The sequence below is a fragment of the Cyanistes caeruleus genome, chromosome 18 (genome assembly GCF_971803275.1).
Source record: "Cyanistes caeruleus chromosome 18, bCyaCae1.hap1.1, whole genome shotgun sequence".
Taxonomy (NCBI): Eukaryota; Metazoa; Chordata; class Aves; order Passeriformes; family Paridae; genus Cyanistes; species Cyanistes caeruleus.
The window spans coordinates 1704398-1731722 of record NC_141718.1 but is presented as its reverse complement, the minus strand read 5'-3'; the positions used below and the strand labels follow the sequence as shown (position 1 = coordinate 1731722).

General features: G+C 52.4%; 2 protein-coding genes and 1 long non-coding RNA gene across 8 annotated transcripts; 1 reads left to right on the top strand and 2 right to left on the bottom strand.

Moving 5' to 3' along the window:
• Positions 1 to 924: 924 nt before the first annotated feature.
• Positions 925 to 20660, bottom strand: SCARB1 (scavenger receptor class B member 1). 3 transcript variants are annotated; one of them, XM_086856648.1, is made up of 13 exons: positions 20401 to 20660; positions 16287 to 16444; positions 14559 to 14700; positions 13916 to 14119; positions 13627 to 13722; positions 12919 to 13031; positions 10899 to 11065; positions 10182 to 10300; positions 9066 to 9139; positions 8229 to 8280; positions 7619 to 7765; positions 5202 to 5327; positions 1958 to 2024 (listed from the first exon to the last, which is right to left on the bottom strand). In XM_086856648.1, the coding sequence occupies exons 1-12, from the start codon at positions 20518 to 20520 to the stop codon at positions 5202 to 5204; spliced, it is 1518 nt and encodes a 505-aa protein (XP_086712774.1). In that variant the 5' UTR covers positions 20521 to 20660; the 3' UTR covers positions 1958 to 2024. The 3 variants fall into 3 exon arrangements, with proteins under 3 accessions (XP_086712775.1, XP_086712774.1, XP_086712773.1); XM_086856649.1 differs by lacking the exon at positions 5202 to 5327 and having other exon boundaries at positions 925 to 2024; XM_086856647.1 differs by lacking the exons at positions 1958 to 2024; positions 5202 to 5327 and adding an exon at positions 3831 to 4715 and having other exon boundaries at positions 20401 to 20659.
• A 2895-nt stretch (positions 20661 to 23555) lies between these two features.
• Positions 23556 to 27184, top strand: LOC111946072 (uncharacterized). 3 transcript variants are annotated; one of them, XR_015277887.1, is made up of 3 exons: positions 25013 to 25103; positions 25903 to 26478; positions 26583 to 26914. It is a non-coding gene; the product is annotated as an uncharacterized LOC111946072 (long non-coding RNA). The 3 variants fall into 3 exon arrangements; XR_002871940.2 differs by lacking the exon at positions 25013 to 25103 and adding an exon at positions 25406 to 25546 and having other exon boundaries at positions 26583 to 27184; XR_015277886.1 differs by lacking the exons at positions 25013 to 25103; positions 26583 to 26914 and adding an exon at positions 23556 to 23652 and having other exon boundaries at positions 25903 to 26342.
• LOC111936348 (polyubiquitin-B) lies at positions 23783 to 25202 on the bottom strand. 2 transcript variants are annotated; one of them, XM_023937218.2, is made up of 2 exons: positions 24971 to 25202; positions 23783 to 24553 (listed from the first exon to the last, which is right to left on the bottom strand). In XM_023937218.2, exon 2 carries the CDS (start codon positions 24545 to 24547, stop codon positions 23858 to 23860), a length of 690 nt encoding a protein of 229 aa, XP_023792986.2. In that variant the 5' UTR covers positions 24548 to 24553; positions 24971 to 25202; the 3' UTR covers positions 23783 to 23857. The 2 variants fall into 2 exon arrangements, with proteins under 2 accessions (XP_023792986.2, XP_086712776.1); XM_086856650.1 differs by having other exon boundaries at positions 24937 to 25075.
• Positions 27185 to 27325: the final 141 nt, after the last annotated feature.

Here is a 27325-nt window from a genome sequence, read left to right as displayed (position 1 = left end):
CTCTGTCCCCCAGGATAAGAGCCCTGTCCCCCCTGTTCCTCTGTCCCCCTGGGTCTCTCTGTCCCTTCTATTCCTCTGTCCCCCAGGATAAGAGCCCTGTCCCCCCTGTTCCTCTGTCCCCCTGGGTCTCTCTGTCCCTTCTATTCCTCTGTCCCCCTGCTCTGTCCCCTGTCCCCCCTGTCCCCCCTGTCCCCCCGTCCCGCCGTGTCCGCAGCCCCAGCGCGCCCTCTGGCGGTGGCGGTGCCGCACTGCAGCCCGGGGCGCTCCCGCTCGCGTTCCCCGCAGAGATGCCCGCGGATCCCCGGCCAGCCCCGTGCTCAGAGCGGCGCTCCCGCTTTCTGCTCGCTCGGCCGGCTGCAGTCAGCACCGCAATGGCGATAAAGCCGCTCGCAGGGAGCCCACGCGTGGTTCCTGACACCAGAACCTGCAAGACTCACTCCAAGTGTGCAGGAGAGTTCAGCCCCTGGACCGAAGTGCCACCTCTCCCTGCTGTGACCTGGGCTCTCTCACTGCTGTTTCCACGCTCAGGCAGCCTGGGACATGGCCAGCAAGGCATGCACTGGCCCAGGAACAATTGGGTTTGGGTGCTGTGCCCTTCCTGCCCGGTAAGAGGAATGGAGATGTAAAAGAGTGTTGCTTACCCCACTAGAAAGTCACAGGGCTGTCTGGACACAGGTTTCCAGACCCCATGACTATCCATGTCACACACAGTGCAGAGATTCTCTGTCCCATCCTTGCCAGATGCTCCAGCATCGGCCTCTTCAGTTTTCCCAAGCTCCTGGCTGGAATTGGGCAAGGCAGGTGTGGTAGACAACTACAGACTAGTAATTTGCCAAAAATATTCCTGGGCTTTGGGGTTCCTTCCCATGGAAGTGTGACCCAAGACCACCCACCCCCAGGTACCATCCAGCCCCAACACACCACTTCAGAAATCTGCAATACTTTAATCAAATTCTGCTTAAGGCCATTGTTACTTTCATGTTTGCACACATCCCTCCTCAAAAGCACAAATATCTTTGTTAACAGAAGGACCTAAGGGTCAAGCCTCCCCCTTCCTGTGGTCAGACAGTGTGACCAGAGCCACTGATGGCCTCCCAGTGCCAATGGCCATGGCCAGAAGCTCTGGCTGAGCAGGGACAACTGCCAGGAGCTGAGTGACAGCTCAGATGTGCCACCGAGCTCCTGCCAAGGCTCACCTTGTCACCCCCAGCCAGGAGAGATTAGGTAACAGGGCTGTGAGCTGGAATCGCTGTGGAGCACAAGGTCATGGCACAGAACTGGGGCTTTAGAAGTCACCAATACTCTCCAACACATGCAAAGGCTGGAGCAACCCCAGGCAGGCTCCAGCTACTGTGGGAAGAGACATCACTGAAGTGACAGCACCTAGAAATGATTTGCAGTGTAGTCCAGTTACATCAAGTGGCAATAAAACTGTGAGTGGCTCCAGGACAGCGTGCCCCATTTGGTGAGATGAACAGTGGCTTTTAAAAAGATCACTAAATCCCATCAGTGCTACCTATACAAACCTCATTTATTTTAAAGGCTCCCATTAAAGTGCCTTTTATCCCTAGCAATAGGCAGTTTTAAATTGCAAATAACTTCTCGGATCAGTCAGCAACCATCTTCATTCCACCGGAGAGAAGGGCCGTGGCTCAGGCAGGCCCTTGGGGACAAGGGTTGAGGTTTCTGGATGAGCAGGAATGCTGAGCAGCAGGATTATCCCATGGCTGTGCAGGCTCTCTGCTGAGCTGTCCAGGGTTTCACCTTCCAGAGAGCTCTGGGGATCCGAAGCAGGTGTCACCTGCAGCGTGGCTGTGTCCCAGTGGGAAGCGTGTCCCAGTGGGAAGCGTGTCCCAGTGGGAAATGAGTCCCAGTGGGCAGCATGTCCCAGTGCAGGGCGAGGCTCAGGCCATGACACCATCCTGGCTCAGGGTGTCGGTGTCATGCAGGAGCGGCGTGGTCTCGGAGGAGAGAGGCTTGCTCTGCGTGCCGAGGGGCCGGGGGCTCTTCTCCGTGGTGCTTCTCTGCAGGGGAGGGACAGAGGTCACAGCCTGGCCACACCAGCAGTGCCACCACGTTCCCACCCCAGGCATGCCCACCCCAAGCCTCTCTCAGCTGCCAAGGGCCCTTTTCTTAACTGGAATATTTTTGTACCTCCTTGTTGTACCTCTCGCCCCACCAAAAGGAGATAATTTCCATTCCTGCCCACCTGCACCCGTGACACCACCCGAAAAGCCAGCCTGAGGAGCGGTGTGGAGGAGCTGTGGGACAGTGCACAGCATCCCAGATGGAAGGGAGAGGGACAGGTGGGCTTGGAGACCCCCAGGCAGCAGCTGCAGCACACACAGGCAGCACTCATTCCTGGGATAACGCTAGGTGCAGCCTCTGGGGAAGGGTGGAAGTTGGTTCCCCCTGGCTCCAATACGGCTCCTCCTCGCCTGAACTCTTACACTGACACCTACAAAACACGTTCACCACCCTCAAAGTTGAGCAGGAGCCAGATATGCCTTCAAACAGACCATGTGGGCCCTGACCCTAATTGATGCAAGAACCTCAGGAGGAAGCAGCAGGCGACAGGAGTGGGTCCCTTCCTGCTGCTGGGGACAGAGACCCCAACCTGTCCCTCACCCAGAGCCTTCTGCTCACTGGGGACAGGGATTGGGGTGTGGTGGAGGAACAGTGAGGCTTGTCTAAGCCTTGGATTGCTGCCCATTGCTGCTCCAGTGTGGGCACCAGTGACACCAACGGGAACACCTGGAGACTCTTTGGGCATGGTGGTATTTGGGTGAAGTTTGGACTTGAAGATCTTGGAGGAATTTTCAGCCTTAATGTGTTTATGATTCTAAAAGTGTCTACAGGCCTCAGGTGAGAAGATAACGTCAGGACAAAAAGGATGGTTAATATTCAAAGGATACCTCCTCCAAGTTCAAGAACAGTCCACCCTAACAAGCATCCCAAGCCAGGAAAAAACTGCCAGCAGGGCAACACGGATGAACCAGGAGCTCCAAACACAAATGCAGAAAGATGTATGGAAGGTGGGAGCAGGGACAGGTAACCTGGCAGGAACACAGGGAAACTCTCCCAGCATGCAGGGATGAAGACAGGAAAGCCAAAACCCAGCTGGAACTGCATCCAGCCAAGGATGTCAGAGACAAGAAAGGCTTCTCGAAGTACCCAGGTGACAAAAGGAAGAAGAGGGAACCATGAGGGCCTGGGGCTGAATGAGGCAGGGGATCCCAGAAACCAGGGAAAATCCAGAGCAAGGAAGATGCACCCTTGGTGGAAGAGGATGAGGTCAGAGAATACTTAAGGAACCTAGACATGCACAAATCCACAGACCAAGATGGGATGAGTGGGCTCATGTCACAGCAAGGCCATTCCCTGTTGCCTTTGACCAGTCCTGGCCCAAAGACTGAAGGAAAGCAAATGTTACTTTGATCTTGAAAAAAGATCAAGGAGGAAGATCTCAGGAGCTACAGACCAGTCAGTCTCCCTTCATCCTGGAGAAAGTGATGCAGCAGCTAATTCTAGGAACCACTTCCAGGCACATGAAGGACAGTTAAATCATCAAGTGCAGACACTGGACTTCATCAAGGGGAAACTGTGCTTGATCATCGATGATGAAATGACTGGCTTGGTAGATTAGGGGAGAACAGTGCATGTTGTCCACCTGGACTCCAGGCTTTTGATGCCATCTCCCATGAAAACCTTCTAGGGAAGCTGATGAAGTAGGGACTGGATGAGCAGGCAGTGAGGGGGACTGAAAACTGGCTGAACAGCCAGGCCCAGAGTTGGGCTGGAGGCCAGTAACCATCAGTGTACACCAGGGGTCAATATGGGTCCAGGCCTGTTAAATATCTTTATTAATGAGCTGCAAAAACTGGGGGAGTGGCTGGTACACCAGAGGGACCTCAGCAGGCTGAGGAAGGGACTGGAAGGACCTCATGAGGTTCAACAAGAGGATGTGCAAAGTCTTTCACTCAGGATGAACAACCCCACACAGCAGTACACACTAAAGGTCACCCAGCTCTGCAGCAGATTGGCAGAAAGGGACTCCAGGGGCTTGGGGACACCGAGCTGCAGGTGAGCCAGCAGTGTGGCCAGGTAACAAAGGCAGCCCAGCTGATTGCTGGGCTGCACTGGGAGTGTTGCCAGCAGGTCCTGGAGTGATCCTTCCCCTCTGCTCAGCACTGGAGAGGCCATACACGGAGTACTGCGCTCAGTTCTGCGCCTCCCAGGACAAGAGAGATGCAGCTACTGGGAGGAGTCCAGCAAAGAACCACCAAAGTGATTTTGGGGCTGGATTGTCTCTTATGTGAGCAGAGGCTGAGAGAACTGGGACAGTTCAGCCTCGAGAAGAGATGGCTCAGGGGGATCTCACCACTGAAAACAAGGCTCTGAAGGAAGGGTGTAACTACAGAGCCAGGCTCTTCTTGGTGGTGTCCAGGGACAGGACAAGAGCAAAGGGACACTTGAACACAGGGGATTCCACCTGGACATTAAGTTTTTTTTTTTTCCTTTTTCTTTTTTTTTTTCCTGTGAGAACTATAAAAACAGGAACAGGTTGCCCTGGGGAATCTCCATTCCTGAAGACATTAAGAGACATCTGGACATGGTGCTGAGCTAGGTGACTCTGCCTGAGCAGAGGGATTGGCATAGATGAGCTCCGGAGGTGCCTTCAACCTCAACGACTCAGTGATTTTGATTTTGTGCTCCTGTAATACAAACCCAGATATTTTATACATCAGAAATTCCCTGCTGAAAGCCTCTTTGCTGAGGCTCCCTGCATGCAGGGGAGGGGTGACACCCACCAGTGGACTGATCTCCGTTACCCCATAAGTTTTTACCATTCAAAAAACTTACCTCTGGAACTCAAACACTCCGAGATGGGGGGAAAAACAGGCAAGAAAAGTATTTCCTCACACCAATCCTACTTTTCCCCAGATCCCTGCTGACATTATTACCTACTGATCAGGTACACCAGGAGAAACAATAAGAGCATGTGCTTGCAACCTGGTTAAGTGCATTAAGACACCTAAATTGCCCCAAATAAAGCCATGGGACGACACCGTTGCAGCAAAGCTTGCCAGGAGGGCATGTCTGGGAGATGTGGACAGCAAACATTTAATTTGATTGGTTTTAAGTGAAGTTTAATCAAATCAGGATGAGAGAAAAGCGTGTTACCTTGACTGGGTACCCACCTACAGTCTGGCTTCCCGCATCACCGTGCCCTTAATCGGAGGCAGATTTTTGGCAGAGATGGCCTGGTTTGCCTTATAACTGTCTGAGCTCTTTTTATTGCTACTCCAAAATAAAGAGCATTTTTCCTAGAAGACAATCAGTCTAGTTTATGGTGCACTTGGACATGAATTTCACCAGGGCTCCAATTTGCGGAGGAGATTCGAAAAAAAAAAATCACTGTTTAACTAGAATCTAGTTATAAATGAAGATTTTGAAATTTAGATTAAACTAAGTCCTATTTAAGATTTTGTTCAGTGTCAAGCCAGTTTGAAAATGGTCTGTTTGCCTTTTGAAAGGGCCACCACACAGGCTTTAGGCCACAATTGTAGAGAGCTACAAGGGTATTTCACACCTGTACAGATGATGCATTTTTTAGAGCTGTGAGTCCAACAGATGCATTTCAAACTGGCTGCACTATAAACTAGACTAAGATTGAAGTGTTTCACACTACCTCATCTGCACCAGCTACAGAGCACACTGCTCCCTCCAGAAGCACACCAGACATCTGAGGAAAGGAGCTGGGTTCAGGGAGACCTTCACGCTGGCAGACACGTGAAGGTGTGGACAATGTCCCTGCTCAGGGTCCCCTCTGACATCGCCTGTGACTTCAGGAGGCAGAACTGTGCACGATTAAGCAATCAGGGCTTGATCAGCAACACTTCAATCAAATGAGGAACACACCTTGGCTGCAAATCGCTGTCTTCCAGTTTACAACCTCTTATTTACTCATTAGGTGGAGACGTTCATGCGTTGTTGTATAGCTTTCTTAGAGATTTGTAAGGTCATTGAGGCATTTTAATCACTTTCCAGGTAGTCAGGCACTTCCTGCCTTTGGTTTTTAGTCCTAACACTTCATGACTCTTTTGGCTGAGCACAGAAGTACAGCTGGCTTATGCCTGGGTTTGGGATATTCCACAAGCAGATACTCAGTTGGCTTGAAAGAGTTTAAAATCCAGCTTTTTTTCCCTGATCCTTTCTAGCATGGTTAAATCTCTTTGATACCAGGAATTAAGACTTGCACAAAGCAGGGTGAGGAAATGCCAGCTCAGGGCTGCATAAGGGGTTAGAAATAGCTGCCCAGCCATTTTTCAGAGCCCCTGGGGTCATGTAGCAGAGTGCAGCCTGTCTGCCAGCAACCACTCACATGTGCTGAAGGGAGCAGTTCACCCCAGGACCATCCTGGGAGCACAGGGAGGGTTTGGTGGTAAGCTCTGAGCTCCATGCTGGGCCCTAGCATCACTCCCACCCTGCAGGGAAGTGCATGGAGGAACAAGGGGATTTGGGATCATGTGTTTAAGTCACTTAAGTAATTGCAGACTTGATTAAAATCCAATTACGTGGTACTCTGAGAACCCTGGCACCGTTTAAGGTGGGTGATTCAGGAAGGGCAGGAACCTGCTGAGCAAAGGCAGCCCCTCACACAGGCTTCCCCTCAGTCTGCTCTCATCCCAAGCAATGCCTTTTATCCCCACCAGCAGCCTGTTCACCTCTGCAGCTTTAGAGCCAGCCTAAGCCACCTGACTGCACTGCAAAGCTAAACCAGCCTCCTTTGATCCAGGGTTAGGGTAGGAAGTTAGATCTCTACTTCCAGAACTAAAGCTTGTAGAGAGTTTAGTGTTTACCAGATCACCGTGGAGCCAGAGCCACAGATCTCCACTGAGTGTTTTGGCTGGTTTATATTCAGTCCTGACAGCTCAGCTCAGCCTCACCCCACTGCCTGCCCCACAACCCTGCTACCAACTCCCAGCAGCCTTCAAAGGTCTTCACTTCTCAGTAAACCCAGATCCACAAAGGCTCTGAGGGTTTCACTTCCAGAGCCCTCTGGAGCAGTTTGCACAGAAATCAAGTGTGTTTGAAGGAAACAGAATCTGTGCTGGGCTGAGGCAGCCACAGTGGCTGTGTCCCTGCTGCAAGAACACAGCAACTGCATTCCACTTAACAGGCTGTGTTCAGATAGCTCCATCCTCTGGAGAAGGCTCTGTGCTGACTGCAAAAATGCTGGGAGCCTGCAGAGATGCAGATCTGTGCAATGGCACAGGAGCTGCTGCTGCCTTCTATGAAGGCTGGGTTGATAAACTAGGATTGGTTCTTCATTAGCTGGTAAGCTGAGAAATACCTCCTCCTCCTCCAGGAAGCCACTTTCATCACTGCTGTGCACCAAAAAAGCCAGGAATGCTTCATGTTACCTCTTTGCAGCCCAATTTCTAGATGGCTAAGGAAGTCCTGCTGCTACCTGCTGGCACCTGGCACCATTAGGAGATTGTTGGTGGCATCAGCCAATGTTTCCTCAGACATGTTAGATTGTCAGCCCAAACTACATCTGATTGAGTCTGATTTGACTGACAGCGCTTCCCACCAGGCATCTGCGGATTCTTACCTTACTCATTGCCATGAGCACAGCTGCTGCAGTAATGAGTGGGACACTCAGCCCAAGGAAGATGTACTGCAGGTAGTCCAGCACCGACGGGAGCAGCACCAGGTTGGTGTAAAACTGCTTCAGGACTGAGCCTTCGATGGATCCGCTCTGCTCGAAAAAGCAGAGTTGTCAGTGGCATTTCCCTCCCGTCCAGGGCTGAGACAGACCAGCTGAATGATTTCTTTCCCACCACCTCCCAGTGTAAATTAGGGAATTTATGGAAGATTCAGTCAGGCTAAAAGCTTTTACTAAACAGTGTGAGGCAGCTGGACATGCACCCAACAGCTGGAGACTGCAGTCCTGGGCCCACATGAGGACAGGGATGCTGGCAGCTCTGCCCAGAGCCCTATTTAACCCCACATCTAGGGCAGAGCCAGAGATTTACCAAGTATAGTGCAGGGTTTGTTCAGCTCAGAGGGATTAATGGCATAGCCAAGTATTGAAAAGCCCTCTGTTGGTGCTTAATTAGTCTGGCTGGCTTAAAGCTTTATCCCAAGTGGAGTTTCCCCAGCAGTGGGTGATGGGGAAGCAGGAGAGGCTCTGCAGAATCAGGCTGAGGAAGGCAGCTCACCTCTGCAAACCACAGCAGCGGCAGGACCACTGGCTTAATCTTCCCTGTTTGACTGGGGAGAAGAAAATTAAAATAGAAGCACACACTTAGGTTTATGGTTGATCAGGTCACAATTAGCACCATAATTCTTCCTAAGGGGACATGTCTGACAGACTGACAGCTGCCAGGAAAGCAGCATAAGGAGGTGGCAATCTCTGCTGCTCCAGTGAGCTGCTCCCACCTTGGAGGACCAGGTGCTTTTCATGCAAGAGCAGAGCTCGTGCTGCCATGGGGGCTTAACTGCCCGAGGACAGCAGTAAGTGCCATCCCTAACCTGTGCTCCAGGGATGGGAAATTCAGTGAACCAGAATGCTAAAGCTCATGTTTCATGCACCTGGACAGCACCCTGGGGGCTGTCTGCAGACATCTGCCCCTCAGCCCAAGCAGCAAGAGCACACTCCCACCCTTGCTGGTATTTAGAGATCTCCTGTTTGCTTCCATGGAGCTGGAAGTGTCTTTTGGACACAGGCTGCACTCTCTACCCCACAGGCAGAGTGGATTTTGCCTCTCCATGTTGCAGGTAACTCCTGAGAGGCAGCACAGTGTAGGTGAGCAGCTCCTCAGGGACACTGCCTGAGCTGAGCAAACAGGCAGCCACTCTAAAGGATGGAACTCGTGGTCACTGGAATGGCTGATGTTTCAAACAGCTGGCTCCAGCAATAGGACAACTGGTCATGGTAAAGCTGCTTTGTCTTTGGGGAGAGTAAACTCTGCAGCAACCTCAGCATCAGCAGAGCTCCCTGCTCAGGGAAGGCAGATGGACATCTCTAGGAGTCCTAGTCCATTTCTATAACTTACATTATATGAGACACCTCCTTTATGTACAGGTTCAGCTGGAGCTTGATGGAGCAATTCATGGGGATGCCTGTCATCTGCAGAGGAAGGGAACAACCAGTTCATCAGTAACTTCCAAGTGACTCCATGGGGACCAACAGACTCTGCCAGGCAACATTCCAAGACCACCAAAACATCACACTTCAAAGCTGGTCTTGTTGACACCCATTAAGACATTGGTTTCTCATGACTCTGCAGTTTTGCCACACATTTTTACAAGCAGAGAATTTTTGTTGGACCATCCCCTGTTTGTAGTCAGCAGCCTGCAGCTAGATAAGAATATAGTTAACTATACTGTTATCAGTAGATGTTTGATACTGTAATAAACTTAATTAGATTTTCATAACTGCGATAAGAAAAGCAGTCATAACCCAATGTCTAGATAAGACACAGTTTACCTTACCTCAAGAGAGAAATAGGTTTTTTGCTTGAGCAAACATCACTGAACATTTGGAAAAACTGACCATGCACAACACGCAAGCTGCAGGTGGAAAATCCCAAAGTCCCTTTCCCAACAGCAGTTGGGACAATGATAACTCAGCACACCCCAAATCACCCCCTCTGGAGTGGTGACTTCACCCCCACGCTGCAGGTACATGAGGGGTATAACACAGCAGCAGCCCAGTGCCAAAGCAGTCAGTTCCAGATGGGCAGGTTGACAGAGTGGAAGAAGCCAGCCCAAAAATGGAGGTGCCAGCTTGAACCACAGCGTGGTCTTCAGACTTTGCCAGGCAGTTCTCATGGCAATGTGCATTTGCAGATTTGGGGCATAGCTGGGCTGCTGCCAGATACACCTCCTGGTGTTATAGGCCTGAGTCAGTGGAAAGAACTTCACCATGCTTATCAAAACAATTATGTTTATAATTAGTTCTGCAATTCTCTAGAAGCCAGGCTAATTATTCAATTAGTTTATGGCTTTGATAGTTTTATCTGCACATGTCCTCGCCAGTCTTTGCACTATGGAACCTGCTCGAATCAGTGCCACGAGAGCAGAGCAGTGCCACCACTCAGCTGATGGCAGGGTCCCCCCATCCTGGGCTGGTCCCTGGGGCGAGGGGAGGCCCTGGTGGGCTCACTCACAGGGTGCACATCGAGGAAAAGCCCGTGCTGCTCCTTGCTGGGGTGCAGGCCTTCCACTGCGCTCACCAGGGACGGGTCAGCGTTGTAGAAGTGAGGGTGGGAAATGAACATCGGTGCATCTGCATGAGATGAAAGACATCTTAAGCTCCTCCACCCATATACCCAAGAGCTTTTTCTGAGGCTTTTAAGCCCTTGTGGTACTTGTTCTGAACAGCTTTTCTGTTTTCTCCTCCCAACCAGCCGCCTCCTTCCCTTCCCTCGCTGCAGGGTTGTTCCAGTGACTGGGGAGGGTTAAGAACACCCAGTCTCTCCCAGCACACCATGGTGTGGCAGCTCCCTGCTCCCAGACATGAGCTGGGACACCCAGTCCGGACTGTCACTCCTATGTGATGCACACTGGGTGTCCAGAGCAGCTTTAACATTCAACATTTAACTTGGCAGCTGTGGGGGCTGCCTGTCCCCTTCTCCCACCGCCAGCCCAGGGCTTGTAATGATCCCACTGCATCCCTGGGCATTCCCACAAATGCCAGCCTCTCATAGGGCTGGGCACTGAAGGAACTTCAGGCACAAGGCTTTTCCCTCATTGCAGACAGAGCCCACCAGTACTTTTCAGCATCCCTGCAGGCACTAGAGCTGGTTTTCTGCACAGCCAAGCTGGTACTGCATCTCAGATTTAATACTGGTCCATTAAGGAGAGCCAGAGGGGAAAGGACTTACTGAGCCTACAGGAGCTGACGTTCTGGATGCCAGACTGCATGCAGGGGCAGAAGCCCTCGTTGGGTGGGTAGTCTGTGCCGTTGGCAAAGAGGGTTTTCGGCGCCACAAAGCGATAGGTGGGCACACCCTTGAACTCCCCAGACTGCTCGTACACCAATGTCATGGATCTGGAAGGGTTTTGGTGGAGAAGGATCAGGATTAGCCAACAGGTTCCCAGCCCAGAAGTGGGTTCTTATCTTGGTTGGATAAGATGAAGTTGCAATGTAACTTAGACTTTGAGATGAAGATAAACCCTCAGAGGAGTGCTTCAGGGAATGGGGAGTGAGTATTTAGGCCTTTTGCTTTCCATGTTTTAAGTACATCTAAAGGGTAGGTCAGGACTAGTTAGGGAGAGAAACCACAGGCTTATAGGTCTGTTTGCTATATCCAGTTGAGATTTGTTTAAAGGCATGTAGTAATCCCCAGGGCTGCTCTCCAAGAGATAATACCCACTTTATGCAAGCCTTGGCTCCGAGGTGCTCCGTTACAGGGCATGGACTGGATAAATTCACAAGCCAACTCCAGCAACAGACTGCCAAGGCAGTGGAAAATTTCCCTATGTGACACAGCAACATTTTTTTCTTGCTACCAGAGGTTATTGATGTTGGGCTGCAATATTGCTGGCCAGGTTTGATGCAAGCTTCCAGGACAAAAATTTTCTCCCTTCACACTTGAGTGAGGTTTGCAGGGATCAGAGAATCACAGAATGAGTAAGAGGGTCACAGTGGGCTGCCAGGACAGCCTGGGCAGGCCAAGGGGATGCTCATTCCTACAGAGGCCTTCTGATGCTGGCACCAAGGATGGGGGACTCAGGGCATGTTCAGCAGTTCCACACGTGCCCCTTGGCTCTGCTCACCTTGCTGCAACAAGGCAGAGGTTGCTGTAGCACATCAGCAGGATAAAACCTTGCTATCTGCCTCTCAGCATCAGCTGCACTTCACATGCACAGAGCACAGGAGATGGGTCCTGCAGAAAGGCAGCTATGCTCTCAGCCTACCAGCTGATGTTTGTGACTGTGTGAACACTGGCAGAGGTTTGGGGAGAAGACAGAACTGTCTGAGCAGCTGAGCCACTTCCCCACAGTTCTGTGTGGCAGGAACCTCCTGTGCCAACAAGAAACCAAGCTTGGTTTCCTCCACTTCACTGGAAGCCTTGTCTGGAAGCATGCTCTGTTCCAGAGTTTTCTGTAGTTTTACAGGAACAGGTATGTGTTTAAACTTCCCTGTAAATTCCTGGCTCCGGGTCATTTTGGTGTTTGCTGCTGTCCCTTGTGCAGAGGAATCCCTGTGCTATTGCTTGGCTCAGCTGTCTGTTTGTTCACTGAAGAGGTCATTGCTCTCGATTCAAAATGAGCACTTGCTTGTTTTGCAGCACTATCTACAAAGGCAGAATTATCATTATCTTCCCCAAGCTACAAACAGGGGATTTGTGCCTGCTTCCCCTCCTTCCAGCCTCAGGCACAGGCACACAGGCTGCTCTGTAGGGTATTTTAAGCCCTGTGTGATCAGCTAAGGTCAGGGTGTCTTACTAAAGCAGAAGGAGAAAAAAAAAAGAAAAAAGAAGGAAGAGCCTGGAAATGGTGGCACGAATATCCCCCCTGACAGAATGTTTCCAAGAGTTTAGTCAGCTGAAAGAGTCCTGCAGTTACAGTTGCATTTCCCTCTGAGAATCCTTGCTTCTCTTTCTAACTGCCCACATGTTATCTCCATTAGATAACCACATCTGGCTATTTTGTACTGATTAAACGTGGGTAAGATGGACTTCTCCAGTGATCTGGAAAGTATTTATGGTATTTTTACAATATCCTGACAATGAGACAACTATGCTGTTTGCAAAGCTCAGATAGTGCAGACCCAAACTGCAGCTGAACTTTAACTACGGGAACAAATCCTGAGCCCTGCACGTCACTGCACGGGTGTGCAGGATGGCTGCAGCGTGTCCTGCCACCTGTGTGGGGACAGGCTGGCAGCTCTGGCCTCACCTGCAGGCATCAGGGCTGTAGAACTCCAGGGAGGTGGGGGACATGAACGGTGGCCACATCTCCCCCGCTGTCCCATTGATCATGTTGCACTGGCTGCTGCGCCAGTAGTTCACCTGTGGGACAAGTGTAGAGAGAAGAACTCAGAAGGATGAACTTGCTGGAGTCAGCTTTCACCCCTGCATGGGATGTCCACCACCCCACAGTGCTTCCATAGCAGCATCAAAGATATTTCCTGTCTTGAGCATATTTTCCATCCTCCATGATTCTGTGAGCCAAACATCCACCCAATTAATGGACAAGAACCACCTGCCCCAGGGGCTGGTCTCTGTGTTCAGCTGATTTTAGCCAGGAGCAGAATTCCACAAGGGAAGAGAGTAAAGCATCCTTTAACAAGAGTATTTAACACCTTCAGCACAGGCCACAGGAGCCTGAGACTTCAACCATTAGAGGCAACCAGCCCCAACAGCAGTGCAAGGGAGTGCCAGTGAAACCCATGAGGAGATGAATTTAATGCAATTGTAAGATGAAAAGCATTTTGCCATGTGGCTGCCTCCTGGTAACTTGCTAGAGCAGAAATTGCAGCACTTGAAGTCCTGTGGAAACTTGTCTTCAAACCTGAGCCCCACACAACAGTACCCAGAGCTTTCAGCCTACCCTGCTTTAAATCAGGCATTCCCCATTATTCAAGGTTTGCTGCCAGACACTCACCTTCTTTAGCCCATTCCACGAATCCACCATGTGAACTTGACTGATGTTCTTCATGCCTGTGTTTACTGTGAACAGTCCTGAATTGGAGTTGTTGAACTGCAGAGAGAATAAAAGATTGTTTAATCTACTGCTCACAGCAAGGCTGCAAAACATTCCTGACTCTGGGTGCCCCATCAGCTCTGGGGGTGCCCCCCACACCATCAGCTACTCAGCTTCTCCTCAGCTGAGAGTCTGAGCTGTCCCCAGGATCAATACTGCTGGGATTTTAGCATTCCCAACCAACACTTACATCTATGAATAGTCCAAACTTCCCCTTGAAAGGCATCAGGCCAGGAACAATCATATTTATCGCGTCTATGAGGGGGTCTTCATACCCCCACATGATCTCCCCCACCGTCCGGTTCATGAACGCTTTCTGTTTCAGGCCAGCCAGGGCTCCACTCAGTAAAATCTTAAAAAACTTTGGCAGATTTTCCATCATCACAGCTGCTCCCTGAGAAAGGAAACAAACCCCTGGGATGAGAGCCCCACCTTTACTAAAGATTAAGCATTTTTGCTGCTAACCAAAATCATTCTGCTGCTGCCATCTATAGCCCCAGAGGAATCCTCTGGACAGACTAACATTCTTAATTTATTCTCAGTTGGGGAAGAAAGCAGTTGAGGGCTCACAGGCTTGATTTCCCCACAGGATGCTCAGATGAGGTTGCAGACTCAAGACCAGCTGCTCTGCACACTGTGGTTCTGGAACAGTAGCAGCCTAACAGAGCAATTAACACCCAGAAAGCAGAAAATTACATTATATAAGCTTAACCACCTCATTGCTTGATCAGCTTTAAGCCCTACAAGAAAGTGATTCAGTAATTCAGTGCTGGATATTACCACCCTCCCTGCAAGCTCAGAAGGTGGAACCCACCCAGGCAAGAAGCACTTACCATCATCAAAATGTTTGGCACAACAATGTACTCGTCTTCCGTGCCATTGGACAAGTGTGGCTGGAAGAAAAGGTTCCGGTACTCCAGGTAGGAAACGGTATCGTTGTCATTGAATGTGATATTTGTTTTATGCCTGTACTCCCTGCAAAGAGATGGGAGATGATGGGAACCATCCCTAGGCAGAGCCTAGGGGCTGCACAGGCCTGGGCTTGCTGCTGGGGGAGGCAGTGTGGGAACAGATATAAACCTCCCACCCCAACCAGGGTTAGGGTCTGGCAGGAGGAGAGGGCAGCCCAGGAGCCAGGCATCCCTGGCAGACCGGATTCCTGCAGACACAAAGTGTTTCTTCCTAACTCAGTACCCAAGAAATGTAAAACAAAAGCACAAGTCTCCTCTGTTGCTTCACCTACAGCCACTGGAGAGCCCAGTCACCTCAGAGAAGTGCTCAGGCATGCAGAGCCACAGCAACTTCCACACCTGAACAGCCTGCAAACAGGAGAGGACCAGCCAAGATGCCACATGTTCTGCCAGTGAGCCCACACTGATTTGCTCCCCAATGTCTCCTGGGTTCAGAGCAGCCTGACCCTCCACACAGCCTCGTGGCCCTCCTGCTCCTCAGGGCTTCAGGCCTTCCCCATCCTGCACACTGCCCAGTGCTGCTGGACTTCAGCCCCTGCCCCATGGGGGCTGCAGTGCTCTGCAGCCATCACAAGCCTGTTACTGCTCCTGGAGGAACTGAAGCTCAACTCACCAGTAAAAACAAAGTCCTTCACTGTGGAGCCTGTGTTTTACAGCCCACATTAGGGAAGGGCACTAATCTTGCTCAGCAGGAACACAAGGACACTAATAAGCTTTGCCCCTTTGTTTATTCTCATTTACAGTAAGTGAAGCTTTTCCCCAAGCCAGGAGAGCGATGTGATGGCAACATACAGAAACCACACAGGGGGACTTGCTGCAGGGGAAACGAGGGCACACACAAACTGCAGGCTTCCCCTGCACTCTGCTCAGCTTTGGATTAACCAGTAATCTTCCCACATGAGCTTGCTTAGGCTGCTGATTCAACCTCACCACATTACTGTAGGCACTAATATATTGAAGATCATTGCTTATGTGGAAGTTCACACACTCAACATCAATCACTGCTTTCTCTTTCAGGTGCTGAGAAGCACCTGGGGATTCAGGCATCATCCTCAGCCATGGCACACACACTGAGCCCTGCTGTGTGGGTCTGACTCACTGCTGGTGCTCCATACTTGTTCTCCATACTGGCTCCCATGACCAGAGCGCTCACTTTAGGCACATTTTGGGGCTCAGGTTAGATGAGGACTTAGGCTGACCCATGAAGTTTGATCCAGCTCAAGATCTGGGCTCTTAAATGCACAATGAAAATAAAAGAAGAACACTTTGAAGGCAGGATCACCCACCACCACCACCAATACCCATGTTTGGTATTGGTGCACATCAGCCCAGCTCTGCCTGCCCAACAGGCCCCAGAAAAAGACTGAGCTCCACTGAGTTGTCGCTGTCTCAGTGACCAGAGATCCTTTGTGTGTCTTAACAAGATCAGAGCAACTAGAGCCCATTTTGGGTCACTTCAAAATCCAGTGTCCCCGGGCTCCCACCAAGCCTGCTGATGCCATGTCCTGCTGCCAGAGGAGCCAGCCAGCAGCCTGGCAGGCAGCACAGTGAGCAGGCTCATGCCAAGCTGCACCACAGCTGGTACCTGACCTGTACACGTAGGGTCCACGCTGGCTCAGCACCGGCTTTGCTCCCTGGAGGACCTGCTGGGGGTTCAGCACTTCGAAGAAATGCACTGTCAAGTAGAAAGGAACAGGGATCTCTTTCCACATTTGGAAGGAGATGCTGCTGGGGTCGATCCTGACGTTCTGTAAGGAAAGAAAAAAAGGAGGCACAACTTTTGGGCTCTGTGGCTGCAGATGAACATATCCACCCTCAGCTCAACAAGGTGGCAGCTACAACAGAAGCTCTCCAGAGGATCCAGGTGTGTGAGGATCAGGCAGACCGAAATCCAGCTAGATCTACAGTAAAAACTCCTGTGTGTGCAGATGCATCAGGTTTATGCCACAGGATGTCTACTGGCTTATTTATTCAGGCTTAACTTTACTAATCCTACCCAGAGGGTTTCCTTGTGTTTTGATGAGACTTGGCTCTGAATTATTCACTACTCTGTTTTACTTGTCTGGCAGAAACAACCCTGTCCCAAAGGCCTTTGCTCACGGGTTTGGCAGCTCCACACAGCTAAAAGCAAGCACAGAGAAGTGGCACAGCTATCCACACAACTGTTTGAGTACCAGCAGGGAGAGCCCACTAGATTCCCCAAAAAACGATGGAGAACTGGGATGGCAACCCAGCTGTGTCCCAACAGCACAGCACACCTCTGCCTCCTCTCAGCTGCCAACCTGCATTGACTCACGGCAGATCATGAGGCAGGTCAAAGGCAAGGCACAATCATGTTCCCATATCACTGTCCTGTGTGCTGGGAAATGCCTGCAGGAGCTCCAAGACAACTTAAGCTCTCCTCAGCTCAGGACCTGGCACATGGGCACATCTGCCTCTGCTCCCTCCCTGCCTCCAGGGCGCTGCAGTAGGGGTGAGTTTGTTCCTTCTTGAACATTTACTTTGGATGTGTTCCACCATAATCGTTTCTTCTGCAAGCACAAATCGTTCTCCCTGCTTAGGTAACCCAGCCAGCTTATGGAAGTGGGATTGAACCACCAACAGGAGGAGGGATGTGGGCTTTATGCTGGTGCAGCTCAGCAGCCCCACAGTTCCTGCCCTGGAGCAGCTCACTCTGACTGGGCACATAATTGCTGACACAGGGAGTTGAGGTGCCAGAGGTTTCCCCCCACAACACCTCATCTTTCTTGAGGCATTTCACAGCAAGGCTGAGCTACCTGTGAGCAGCAGGCTTCTGCAAGCCCCTCTTCCAAGCCCTAGCCCTGGAAAGACATCCCCACAGTGCTGTGTAACCCATCTAACCTAGCAAACCCTTCCCACCACCACTTCCATGCCCACACGCTGCTCTAATGTTGCCAGCCTCAAGGATTTCATAGGACAACTTTTTATTTAGTCTATTCTACAACCCTGATTCCCAAGTGTCGATTTGACTGTGATCAAGAACATCTTGTTTCCCTTTAATTGCTTGTTCTGTACTACACTCGCTTGACCACTTGTTGCATATGCATTTATTTTTATAATAAATACCCAGTCAGATGGAGCTACATCCCAGCTCCCTCCCACATGGGCACAGCAGCTCAAGGTACTCCACAGCTGTTACTAAGATCCCCACTAAAGGGTAGGCTTAAAATTAAACTACTTTTAGGTAAAAACAAACATGGTCATACGTCTGAAATAAAAATATTTGTCAACTAGATGGGTTTCAAAAGGTCATTGAGATGTTTGACCCCTCCTGACCAGACTGATCTTTGCTCCCGAGGAACTGAAAGGAACTGGTTACTGCCCATCAGCTCCAGATGGGGCCAAAGAGCAGCAGTTCTACCACAGCATCCAGATCCTGCTTCTCCAGGAGGGAGGCACCCTGCTCAGGAAAACCGAGAGCTGAGGTTTCCCCTGCAGACTGGGAGGAGCAGTTAAGCCGGGTGTCAGTCAGACCTCACCCTCCACATCCTCTCAGCAGCCTCCTCCTCACCCTGCTACATCAGCAAGGACAGTGCTGTCACCGGCTCCCGGCTCCTGCCACCCAGGGCAGCATCGCAGGTCCCAAGTGGAGCAGCCAGGGGTGGCAGAGGGATGAGCTGATGCAGCCTCACTGTGTGCAAGCTCATACCTTTGGCAGCAAGGTCTGTGGCGTTCCAGATGCTTGCAGTAAAGCAATGTTCCCCAGGTTTTGCAGAGCCAACCCCACAGACAGCCCTGTGCAGATGGGGCAGGAGACAGGCTCCAAGCTCCCTGCTTCCCGTGTCTTTCCCTGCAGACTTCACCCAAAGACATCCTTGGAACAACCACCTCTCTGCAACTGAGCGCTTTTCCATCAGGATACACCATCCTGACAGAGCTCAGGATGGGCAAACCAGCTTTGCCTGCCCAACCCCAGCCCTTCAAGTTCCTCTTACCCACACTACCCTGAAGACCAACCCAGGAGTTTCAGTAAGGGCCTCAAGGTTTCTCATCACCCATTATCACTCAGTTATTATGCTTAATGTGAAATGGAAACATTATGAGCTCAGGGCAATTTTGTCATGCTGATGATGGGGAGACCAAGGGCTTGAGGTGAAGGGAGGAAAAACAAAGGTTTTCCTCATCTTTTGTTCTCATTGTAAATTACTAGGACTTAATTAATTAGGTTGAAAGAATCAGGATTAGCTAGAAAGAGGACAGAAATGTCATTTCCGTTCTGCAGGGGCCATTCAGCCTCTTATCTACAGGTACCAGTTCCTGATGTCCTGGAACAGAACAAAGATTTTCTACTGTTTAATCTACAGGACTGTCTGGCTCTGCCCAGACAGCAGCACTTCCAAGGGGGATGTTTAAGTAGGTCATTTTCGGCAGAGACTTTGCGCCACACGCAGCACCAGCCATTGGCTATGAGATGTTTGTTCACCTCTTTCATCAGAAGCAAATTTTCAGGGGCTGACCTGGGTAGGTGGAAGCTTGGAGAAAGGCCAAGGCTCATCTGCCTTGGACAGGGAGAAAAAGGCTTGGCTAAATGTGGGGATGAGCTCTACATTACAGCAGGATAAATGGTGTCCCAGCAGCAGGGACAGGAGTGCTGGTTCATAAAACTACACAGCATTTACTGAACAGACCAACAACTCCATCCACAGCCCCACATTCTGGGGACAAACCCTCTTCAGGACCTCTCCTGTGGATAAAAACAGGTCTTCAGAGAAGCAACTCTTCAGGCTTTCAGTCTAGGAGACAGGATAACTTGGAGGCTGCTCCCTGCACCAGGCTTCTCTGGAGTGCTCCTGCACATCATCCTGTTTCCCAACATCATGCTGTTGGGAAAGCATCTCACCGGAGCACGTGTCAGCCCGCTAGTCTGCTCTTCTATTTATGAAAGGAGCTTCGAGTAGAGGCAGGAGGGAAGGGAGGAAGCATCAGTGCTTCGGGGGATGCTCTGCCCAGCACTGCGTGCAATTCCAGTGATGCAGAGCTCTCGTTAACCAGCGGTGGTTAACCTGCTCTCTCTGGGCAAATTTACTATCGCCAAAGGCGGAACACCCCAAGGCCGCATTTCCCCAGAGTTAGGAGCCCGAGGCTGCTCGGAGCTGCAGCAGCGACTCTGCCACCTCCGGCTCTGGGCTCTGTGGACAGCACTGCATAAAGCGAACGCGCACCGGCCCCGGTCCACAGCACACCGACACCAGCCCCGGCCCGCACCGGCACCGGCCCACAGCACACCGGCACCAGCCCCGGCCCGCACCGGCACCGGCCCCGGCCCACAGCACACCGGCTCCAGCCCCGGCCCGCACCGGCACCGGCACCAGCCCCGGCCCGCACCGGCACCGGCACCAGCCCCGGCCCGCACCGGCACCGGCACCAGCCCCGGCCCACAGCACACCGGCACCAGCCCCGGCCCACAACACACCGGCACCAGCCCCGGCCCACAGCACACCGGCACCGGCTCCAGCCCCGGCCCGCACCGGCACCGGCCCCGGCCCACAGCACACCGGCACCGGCCCCGGCCCACAGCACACCGGCACCAGCCCCGGCCCGCACCGGCACCGGCCCCGGCCCGCTCCCTGCACCCCGCACCGGCCCCTCCACCGACCCCGCACGGCCGCTATCCCACCCCGCTCCTCAGGGCCGCCGAGCCCTCACCGAGGGGCCCCTCCCGCGCCCCCCCAGCCCCGCTGACCTTGATGACCTGCTGCCGGATGATGACGGGCCCCAGGAGCAGCATGCAGCCCCCCAGGAGCGCGCAGGCCACCCCGGCCAGCCCCAGCCCCACGAACAGCCTGCGCCGGGCCACGGCCATGGCGGGGCGGAGCCGGGAGCGAAGCGGGACCGGGAGCGGGCCCCGCCGCCGCTTTATGGCCCCGCGGCCCGGCCCGGCCCGGCCCGGCCCGGCACAGGGGGCGGGGCCAAGGCGCCACAGGGCGGGGCTTGCTCCGGAAGGCTCCGCCCCCAGCCCCGCCCCCCGCGGTACCACGGGAAAGGGAGCCCGAGCGAGGCGTGGATGTGAGCACGTGTGTCCGCGGAAAAACGGGAAAACTGCTAAAATACGGACAGCAGGAAAATGTGCACATAGGTAAAATACCGCTCAGTCGTGCAGTTGTAGAATAGAATGGGTTTGCGTTGGAGGGGATCTTAAAGATCATCTCGTCCCACCCCCTGCCATGGGCAGGGACACCTTCCAGTATCCCTGGTTGTTCCAAGCCACATCCAACCTGCCCTTGGACACTGCCAGGGATGGGACAGCCACAGCTGCTCTGGAAAAGCTGTTCCTGGGACTCACCATCCTCACAGTAAAGATTTTTTCCTTAATATCTAATCTAAACTTATTTTTTCAGTTAGAAGCCATTCCTTCTGTCATTACACGCTAGACAAAGATTACATAAGCGTGTTTGTATTCATGTGGATATATATACAGATGTATATGTCTTGCCTGAGGAGTGAACATCCATCACCCCTTAACCTGCCTCTGATTTTCCATTTAACCCAACCCTGCTTTTCCAAGAACTGGGTCTTTTGTCTATCTTGTGCATCTGAACGTGGCCCTGAGCAAAAGCCTGGTTGAGCATCTGGAAAGCAGGAGAAAATAAAGAGTCCAGCCTGTGACAGCCTGTTTTAAATCAATCACGTGCAACATCCCATTGTCCCAGCTGAGCTAACACATCTGGAAGCTGGAGTGTTTCCACCTGCCACACGCAAGATGAGAGGAGACACAATCTCAAGGCTGCCACCAGGCAGGGCCCAGCACAGGACCTGCCTCTTGCCAGGGCCCCCACCTCGGTGGAGCATTTGAATTTGTATCTTTACACTTAATTGTGGGTTTTTTCCCCCCTTCTAAACCTCTTACCCTGATAGTTGTCTCTGTTTAATGACCAGATGAATTAACCAGTGTCTCTGTTCAGTCCTGACCGGTCTCTGCTGTGGGATGGGTCCCCTCTCCCAGCAGCAATGCCTTCAGAACAGCACAAAGTAGGCGTTGTGTTTTCTTTTACTTTTTAAATCATTTTTTTTTTTTCAAAAAAATGCTGTGAAAGGAATTTTTCTTCAAATCCCAATAAACCCCAGTAAAATCCAGGAGATTCCCTGAGGCGCTGTGGAACAATGCAACTGTGAGAAGATCTTGGGAACAGCATGTTCTGCTACGGTTAGAACAAAAGACAACCTTAAAAGTTTTCGACATGCTTTGCTGTTCTCATCAAATTTTGCTGTTCTGTGGTGGATCCCACCCCAGCTGTGGTCTGTGCTCAAGGGTGCCGCCTCTGAAGCGTTGGCACTGCGAGCCTTGAGGTTCCTCAAACCCAGCAAAGGGACCCACAGAGGCCACAGAACCATAGAATGTCCTGGGCTGAAAGGGACCCACTAGGATCCAGTCAGAAACTTGCACAGAACAGCTCCAAAATCCCACCATGGGCCCGGGAGTGTTGCCCAAACTCATCTTGAACTGTGGAAGGTTTGGTGCTGTGACCACTGCCCCAGGATGCCTGTTCAGCCCACCTTATGGGAAGAACTTTTTCCTACCACACATTCTAACCCTCCTGACACAACCTGATGCCATTCCCTTTGTGGTCAGCAGAGGCTGACCCATCTCACGAGACCACAGCACAGGATTCTCCTCCAGGCTTCCCACAGCCTGCTCCAGGCCATCACGGATATGCCCAGCACTGTGGTTTTTAAAGATGCCACTGTAAAGGTTATCAAAAAGGATTTCTTAAAACACAGCTCTGCAGTCATTTGTGGAGGCTTTTGACATTCATCCAACACCCCGTGTCCTCCTGCAGTTCTCCCCTGATGGCAGTCAGGCTGCCTTCGAATCAGAACCATGTGCAGTTGTGCTCCCTGCATTGCAGTGACACCCTCCCCTGGCTGAGCAGGCACCTCTGTTTAAAGAGCTCTGCTGAAGAGATGTTCACTTTGTGCTTTCTGATGTCCCAAGAGGACAGAAAGCCCACGCAATGGCAAACTGTTCATTGCAGCTGTTGGGGTTCAGCTCAGGAGCCAGGGCAGCGTGGGCAGAGCCCAGGGCACTCCTCTGGGGGAGGACAGGATGTTCAGGATGGCACAGCACCAGCTCCCACCCACACAGGATTTAGCTCTTTATTATTCAAATGCTTTCTCCTCCACAGACCTCAGCACTCCAAACTTGCTCCTTAGAGGCCACACTACTAAAAGCAACCAGGATTACCCGAGTCACACCCTGTTATCCCACCCAGGCAGTGCTAGATCCCTTTGGGGCCCCCCTGAAGCCAGTCACCAGCCGAGACCATTATCCAGCTCCCACCTCTCCCCCTCCAGGTTAGTCCATGTCTCCATTCCTGGAAAGGGCATTCCTGTTTTACTCTCCCTTTTCCCTCTCCACACCCCCAGCACAGCCATGGTTAACTCATCAGTCCTTCCTGCAACCTCTACTACAAATACTTCCATGAGAACTTCCCTTTTGCCAGGGCTTCTACAGCACACAGGAACTGCTCTGGGACAGCTCAGCTCAGCAGCGTTTCCACTTGGGGCACAGCTGGAATGAAGCACATTCAGATTTCCACTAAGTACATCTGAAATTACTGCTTTCCTCATGTCATTAAGCTCGACAAAAAAAACAAGTCCACCCCGTAACTGATGAGATCTACAATTCCCACCCCACTTTTCAAGGGCTGCAGGACCAGCAGTCCCATCCTGTTACCCTAGGCTGTGACAGAGCTGTAGGATCACCCTTCTGCCGTTTCTCCTCTAATCCCAAAATAAGGGCAGTTGCTGGGCAACCAAGAGCTGTTTCAAAGCCTTCCGACTCCGGCGTATCTACAGCTTCCCGTTGCATAGCCCGGCTTACACAATGCCCACAGCTGCACAACATCTGCAGGCGGGCACTGAGCTCCAGCCAGGTATCAGAACACTTACACAACCCCAGGAAAACCACGGCTAAGGGATTAGCTACAATCACCAGGCATGTGGAAGCCTTGCATAAGGCAGTTTTGCAACTCCTTTGTCTGTGGAAACTACATAATTATTGTTTATTAGAGAGCTGGAGTCAGGCAATGTCATGAATGACTGTTAATGTAACTTGGGACACAAACTTTCACAGATGCAACAGCTTTATTGGAATGAACAAGTGCAGGGAACCTTTTATTTGGAAGCAACAACCTGCTGGTTCAGTTACCACCCCGCAGGCGCAGGACAAGGTGCAGAGTTGACTCCTTCTGGATGTTGTAGTCAGAGAGGGTACGGCCATCTTCCAGCTGCTTGCCAGCAAAGATCAGCCTCTGCTGGTCAGGAGGGATGCCTTCCTTATCCTGGATCTTGGCCTTGACATTCTCAATGGTGTCACTGGGCTCCACTTCCAGAGTGATAGTCTTGCCAGTCAGGGTCTTGACAAAGATCTGCATCCCACCTCTGAGGCGCAGCACAAGATGCAGGGTAGATTCCTTCTGGATGTTGTAGTCAGACAGGGTACGGCCATCTTCCAGCTGCTTGCCAGCAAAAATCAGCCTCTGCTGGTCAGGAGGGATGCCTTCCTTATCCTGGATCTTGGCCTTGACGTTCTCAATGGTGTCACTGGGCTCGACCTCAAGGGTGATGGTCTTGCCAGTCAGGGTCTTGACAAAGATCTGCATTCCCCCCCGCAAGCGCAGCACCAGGTGCAGAGTGGATTCTTTCTGGATGTTGTAGTCAGACAGGGTACGGCCATCTTCCAGCTGCTTCCCAGCGAAAATCAGCCTCTGCTGATCAGGAGGGATGCCTTCCTTGTCTTGGATCTTGGCCTTGACATTCTCAATGGTGTCACTGGGCTCGACCTCAAGGGTGATGGTCTTGCCCGTTAGGGTCTTCACGAAGATCTGCATTTTTCCCTGGAAGAAGGAAAACCCGCTGTGCTTTAGTGATGTTCCTCCTCCTCGTACCCAGGGCCGCGCCGCCATCCGTGACGTCACAGCGAGGCCCCGACCACACCCACGGAGGGGCGGGGTCCCCACCCGCTTCCCCTTCCCGCCCGAGGCGCGCGCCCGCCATCATCTTGAAGCACCGCTGCGCCTGCGCCACCGCCATTTTGCCAGCGGCCCCTCGCCCTGCCCCGCCACCGCCTCGCGGCGCTGCCGTTAAAGAGGGAAGGCAACGTCCCAGCCCTCCCCCCGCCATCACCGTCCGCCATCGCCCCCAGCCGCAGCTCCTCAGCGCACACACCCCTCCTTCCCGCCCAGCCCGCGTCTAGGCCTTCCCCCCGCCGAGCTCTCACCGCGGCGCTGCTCGGCCACAGCGACACCACAAACCTCAGCTAGCGCCAACTGCGCCACGCATCCCCCCGCTCGGTGCTTATATGGCGCCCGGCGCCCCGCCCCGCCTTCGAATCACTCCGCTGCGCACTATTTCCCTCGCGCCGCGCGCCTCCGATCTCCTGCGTGGGTGAGAGGGCGGCGCGGAAGGATCGGCGCCTCGCGCGGGGTCGCTGAGGCTGGCGCGCGCGGGGTCGCTGAGGCAGGCGCGCGCGGGCCGGCGAGCGGCGGGAAAACCCGGCCCGGAGCTGTCGGAGCGGGGCCGCGGCTGGGCCATGTCAGTGACCCCAAGTCGGAGCCATAAAAGTTTCTGTCGGAGTCTTTCGTTGTGCTCAGGGGTTTAAACCCTGCAGTTTCGCCCCTGATTGAAAAACACCTCCTTGGCTTCCACCCCTGGGCCAGGGCGAGGGTCGGCTCTGCCCGCGGCCACACCGTGAGGGGGCTCCTGAGGGAAGGAGTTCGTTGCTTTATCCCCAGGGACGCCTCGAGTGTTATTTCTGTGTGAGAGGCCTCTGCCTGTGGTGGGGCAGGGTGGTGTCTGTCACCCACCCGGGCACAACCCCGCTGGGACAGGTTTGTGCCAGACCCCCGGTGCCATCGCTCCTGTGGGACAAGGGACAGGGCAGAGGAGGTGTCTGGCAGCCCTGGTGATGCTGGGGCACCCGCCGAGCTTGGAGCAGCCCGAAACCACCCCAGGAAAGGGGGGCTGCAGGGGGATGGAGATCAGGGAGAGGGGACGTGAGGGACAAAGAAAGGCCGATGGATAAAGTGATCAAGTCCTGCGTGTGGTGTGCCTGAGAGATAATCAATGAGAGTGTGTATGTTTGTGTGCACATGGAGTATGCACGTGAGCTGTAATGGAATTTATAACTCATTAAAATTAGAAATAATAGTAATAATAATGCCTATTTCTTATTCTGTTCTCAAAGAGCACCTTCTCATAGAGCTCTGCTGCACTCTGAGAGCTCCTGCACCATCCTGCTCAAACTGCACAGCAATTCCAGGCAGCAGCTGGGAACAGAATGGAGCTTTGTCTGCAAGATCCAGGCAGTGCCAGTCGGCTCGATCTGCCTGCAAAATCCTTCATTTGGCAGCGCCCAAGAAAATGGAAAGGACACTAATAACAGCCAGGGTTGCTCACCAGCAGGAAAGGAGCAGAGGTTCAGCAACAGCTTTGTGTTTTGAGGAAGAGTGTCTATGTCTGCCTGACACATGGAGCCGTCACAAGAGGAGAATGCTCTGGGGAGCTCTTTGGCCTCTGCTGTTTTGTGTCTGTATTCACGCTCACCACAGCTGTAGTGATAATAATAATCTCAAACACTTGGGTCATTTAGATGGAAAAATAAAAGCCACAGAAGTCTTTTGGTTACTTCTCGGTGCTCAGTGGCTGACACTATGTGCATTGGGAGTGCATAAACATTAAAATCTGGAGAAGCTTTCCAGGTTTAGGCCTTTCCTCAGCAGGAGCTGAATAATAATGTTAAGCTTGTTCTTTTAGTTACAAGGTGAGCACTTAGGACTGGTCAGAAAATCATCAGAAAGGCACATGGGGAGGTATTTTATGATAAAAAGTCTGTTATTACAAACTATGTCTTACTTTCACATGCAGGGCACATTCCAGACGTAAGCTGCCAGGGAGATCCAGGGAGTAATTTACAACAAGGAATATTCACACTTAGCAGCGCTGCAGCCAAACATTGGCTCAAAATAACAACTGGAAGTACGATGAGTAAATAAATAGCATGAGGAGATTTTCAGCCACTGTGGCAGGAAATGTCACTTTGCATTTGTCAGCGGTCAGCTCCTGCTGCTGTTGGTAGCCAGGCAGTGAGACAGAACAGCTGCCACCGAGCTGGGTAGAGCAAAGCTGTCTCAGGCTCTGCGTGGGCCTTGTTCTCTCTGGACCAAACCTCTCAGCCCTCCCAGCCGCACTGAATTTCCTCAGCCAACCCACGCAGATCAAAGCAGGGCGTTTTTCCCCAAAAGCTCTTCCCAGGCTGCTCATGCTGCCAAGGGGCTGAGCAGGACAGCAGAGGGGAGTGGGCACTGCAGAGCCAGGGAGTGCAGTCAGCTGTGCTGTCCTGGATTCTGTCCTTCCCCTTGGCTCTGGGAATGTGGAGCAGAGCCCCTGAGCTGTGTGGCTGCAGGGCTGCTGGTGCCAGGCTGGGATGAGCGGCCACTGTCCCCCTGCATTTCAGGGTTTAGTGTTTTGTATTTATTTTAAGGCCTCCTGTGCCCCTTAGAGCACAGATGGGACACCCAGTCCGTGTGTGTTCACACGGGCCTGAGGAGAACAAAATGCGGAAAAAACCCAGCACTTAACTCCGCTGGGAAGTGCCACTGTGGGCTCAT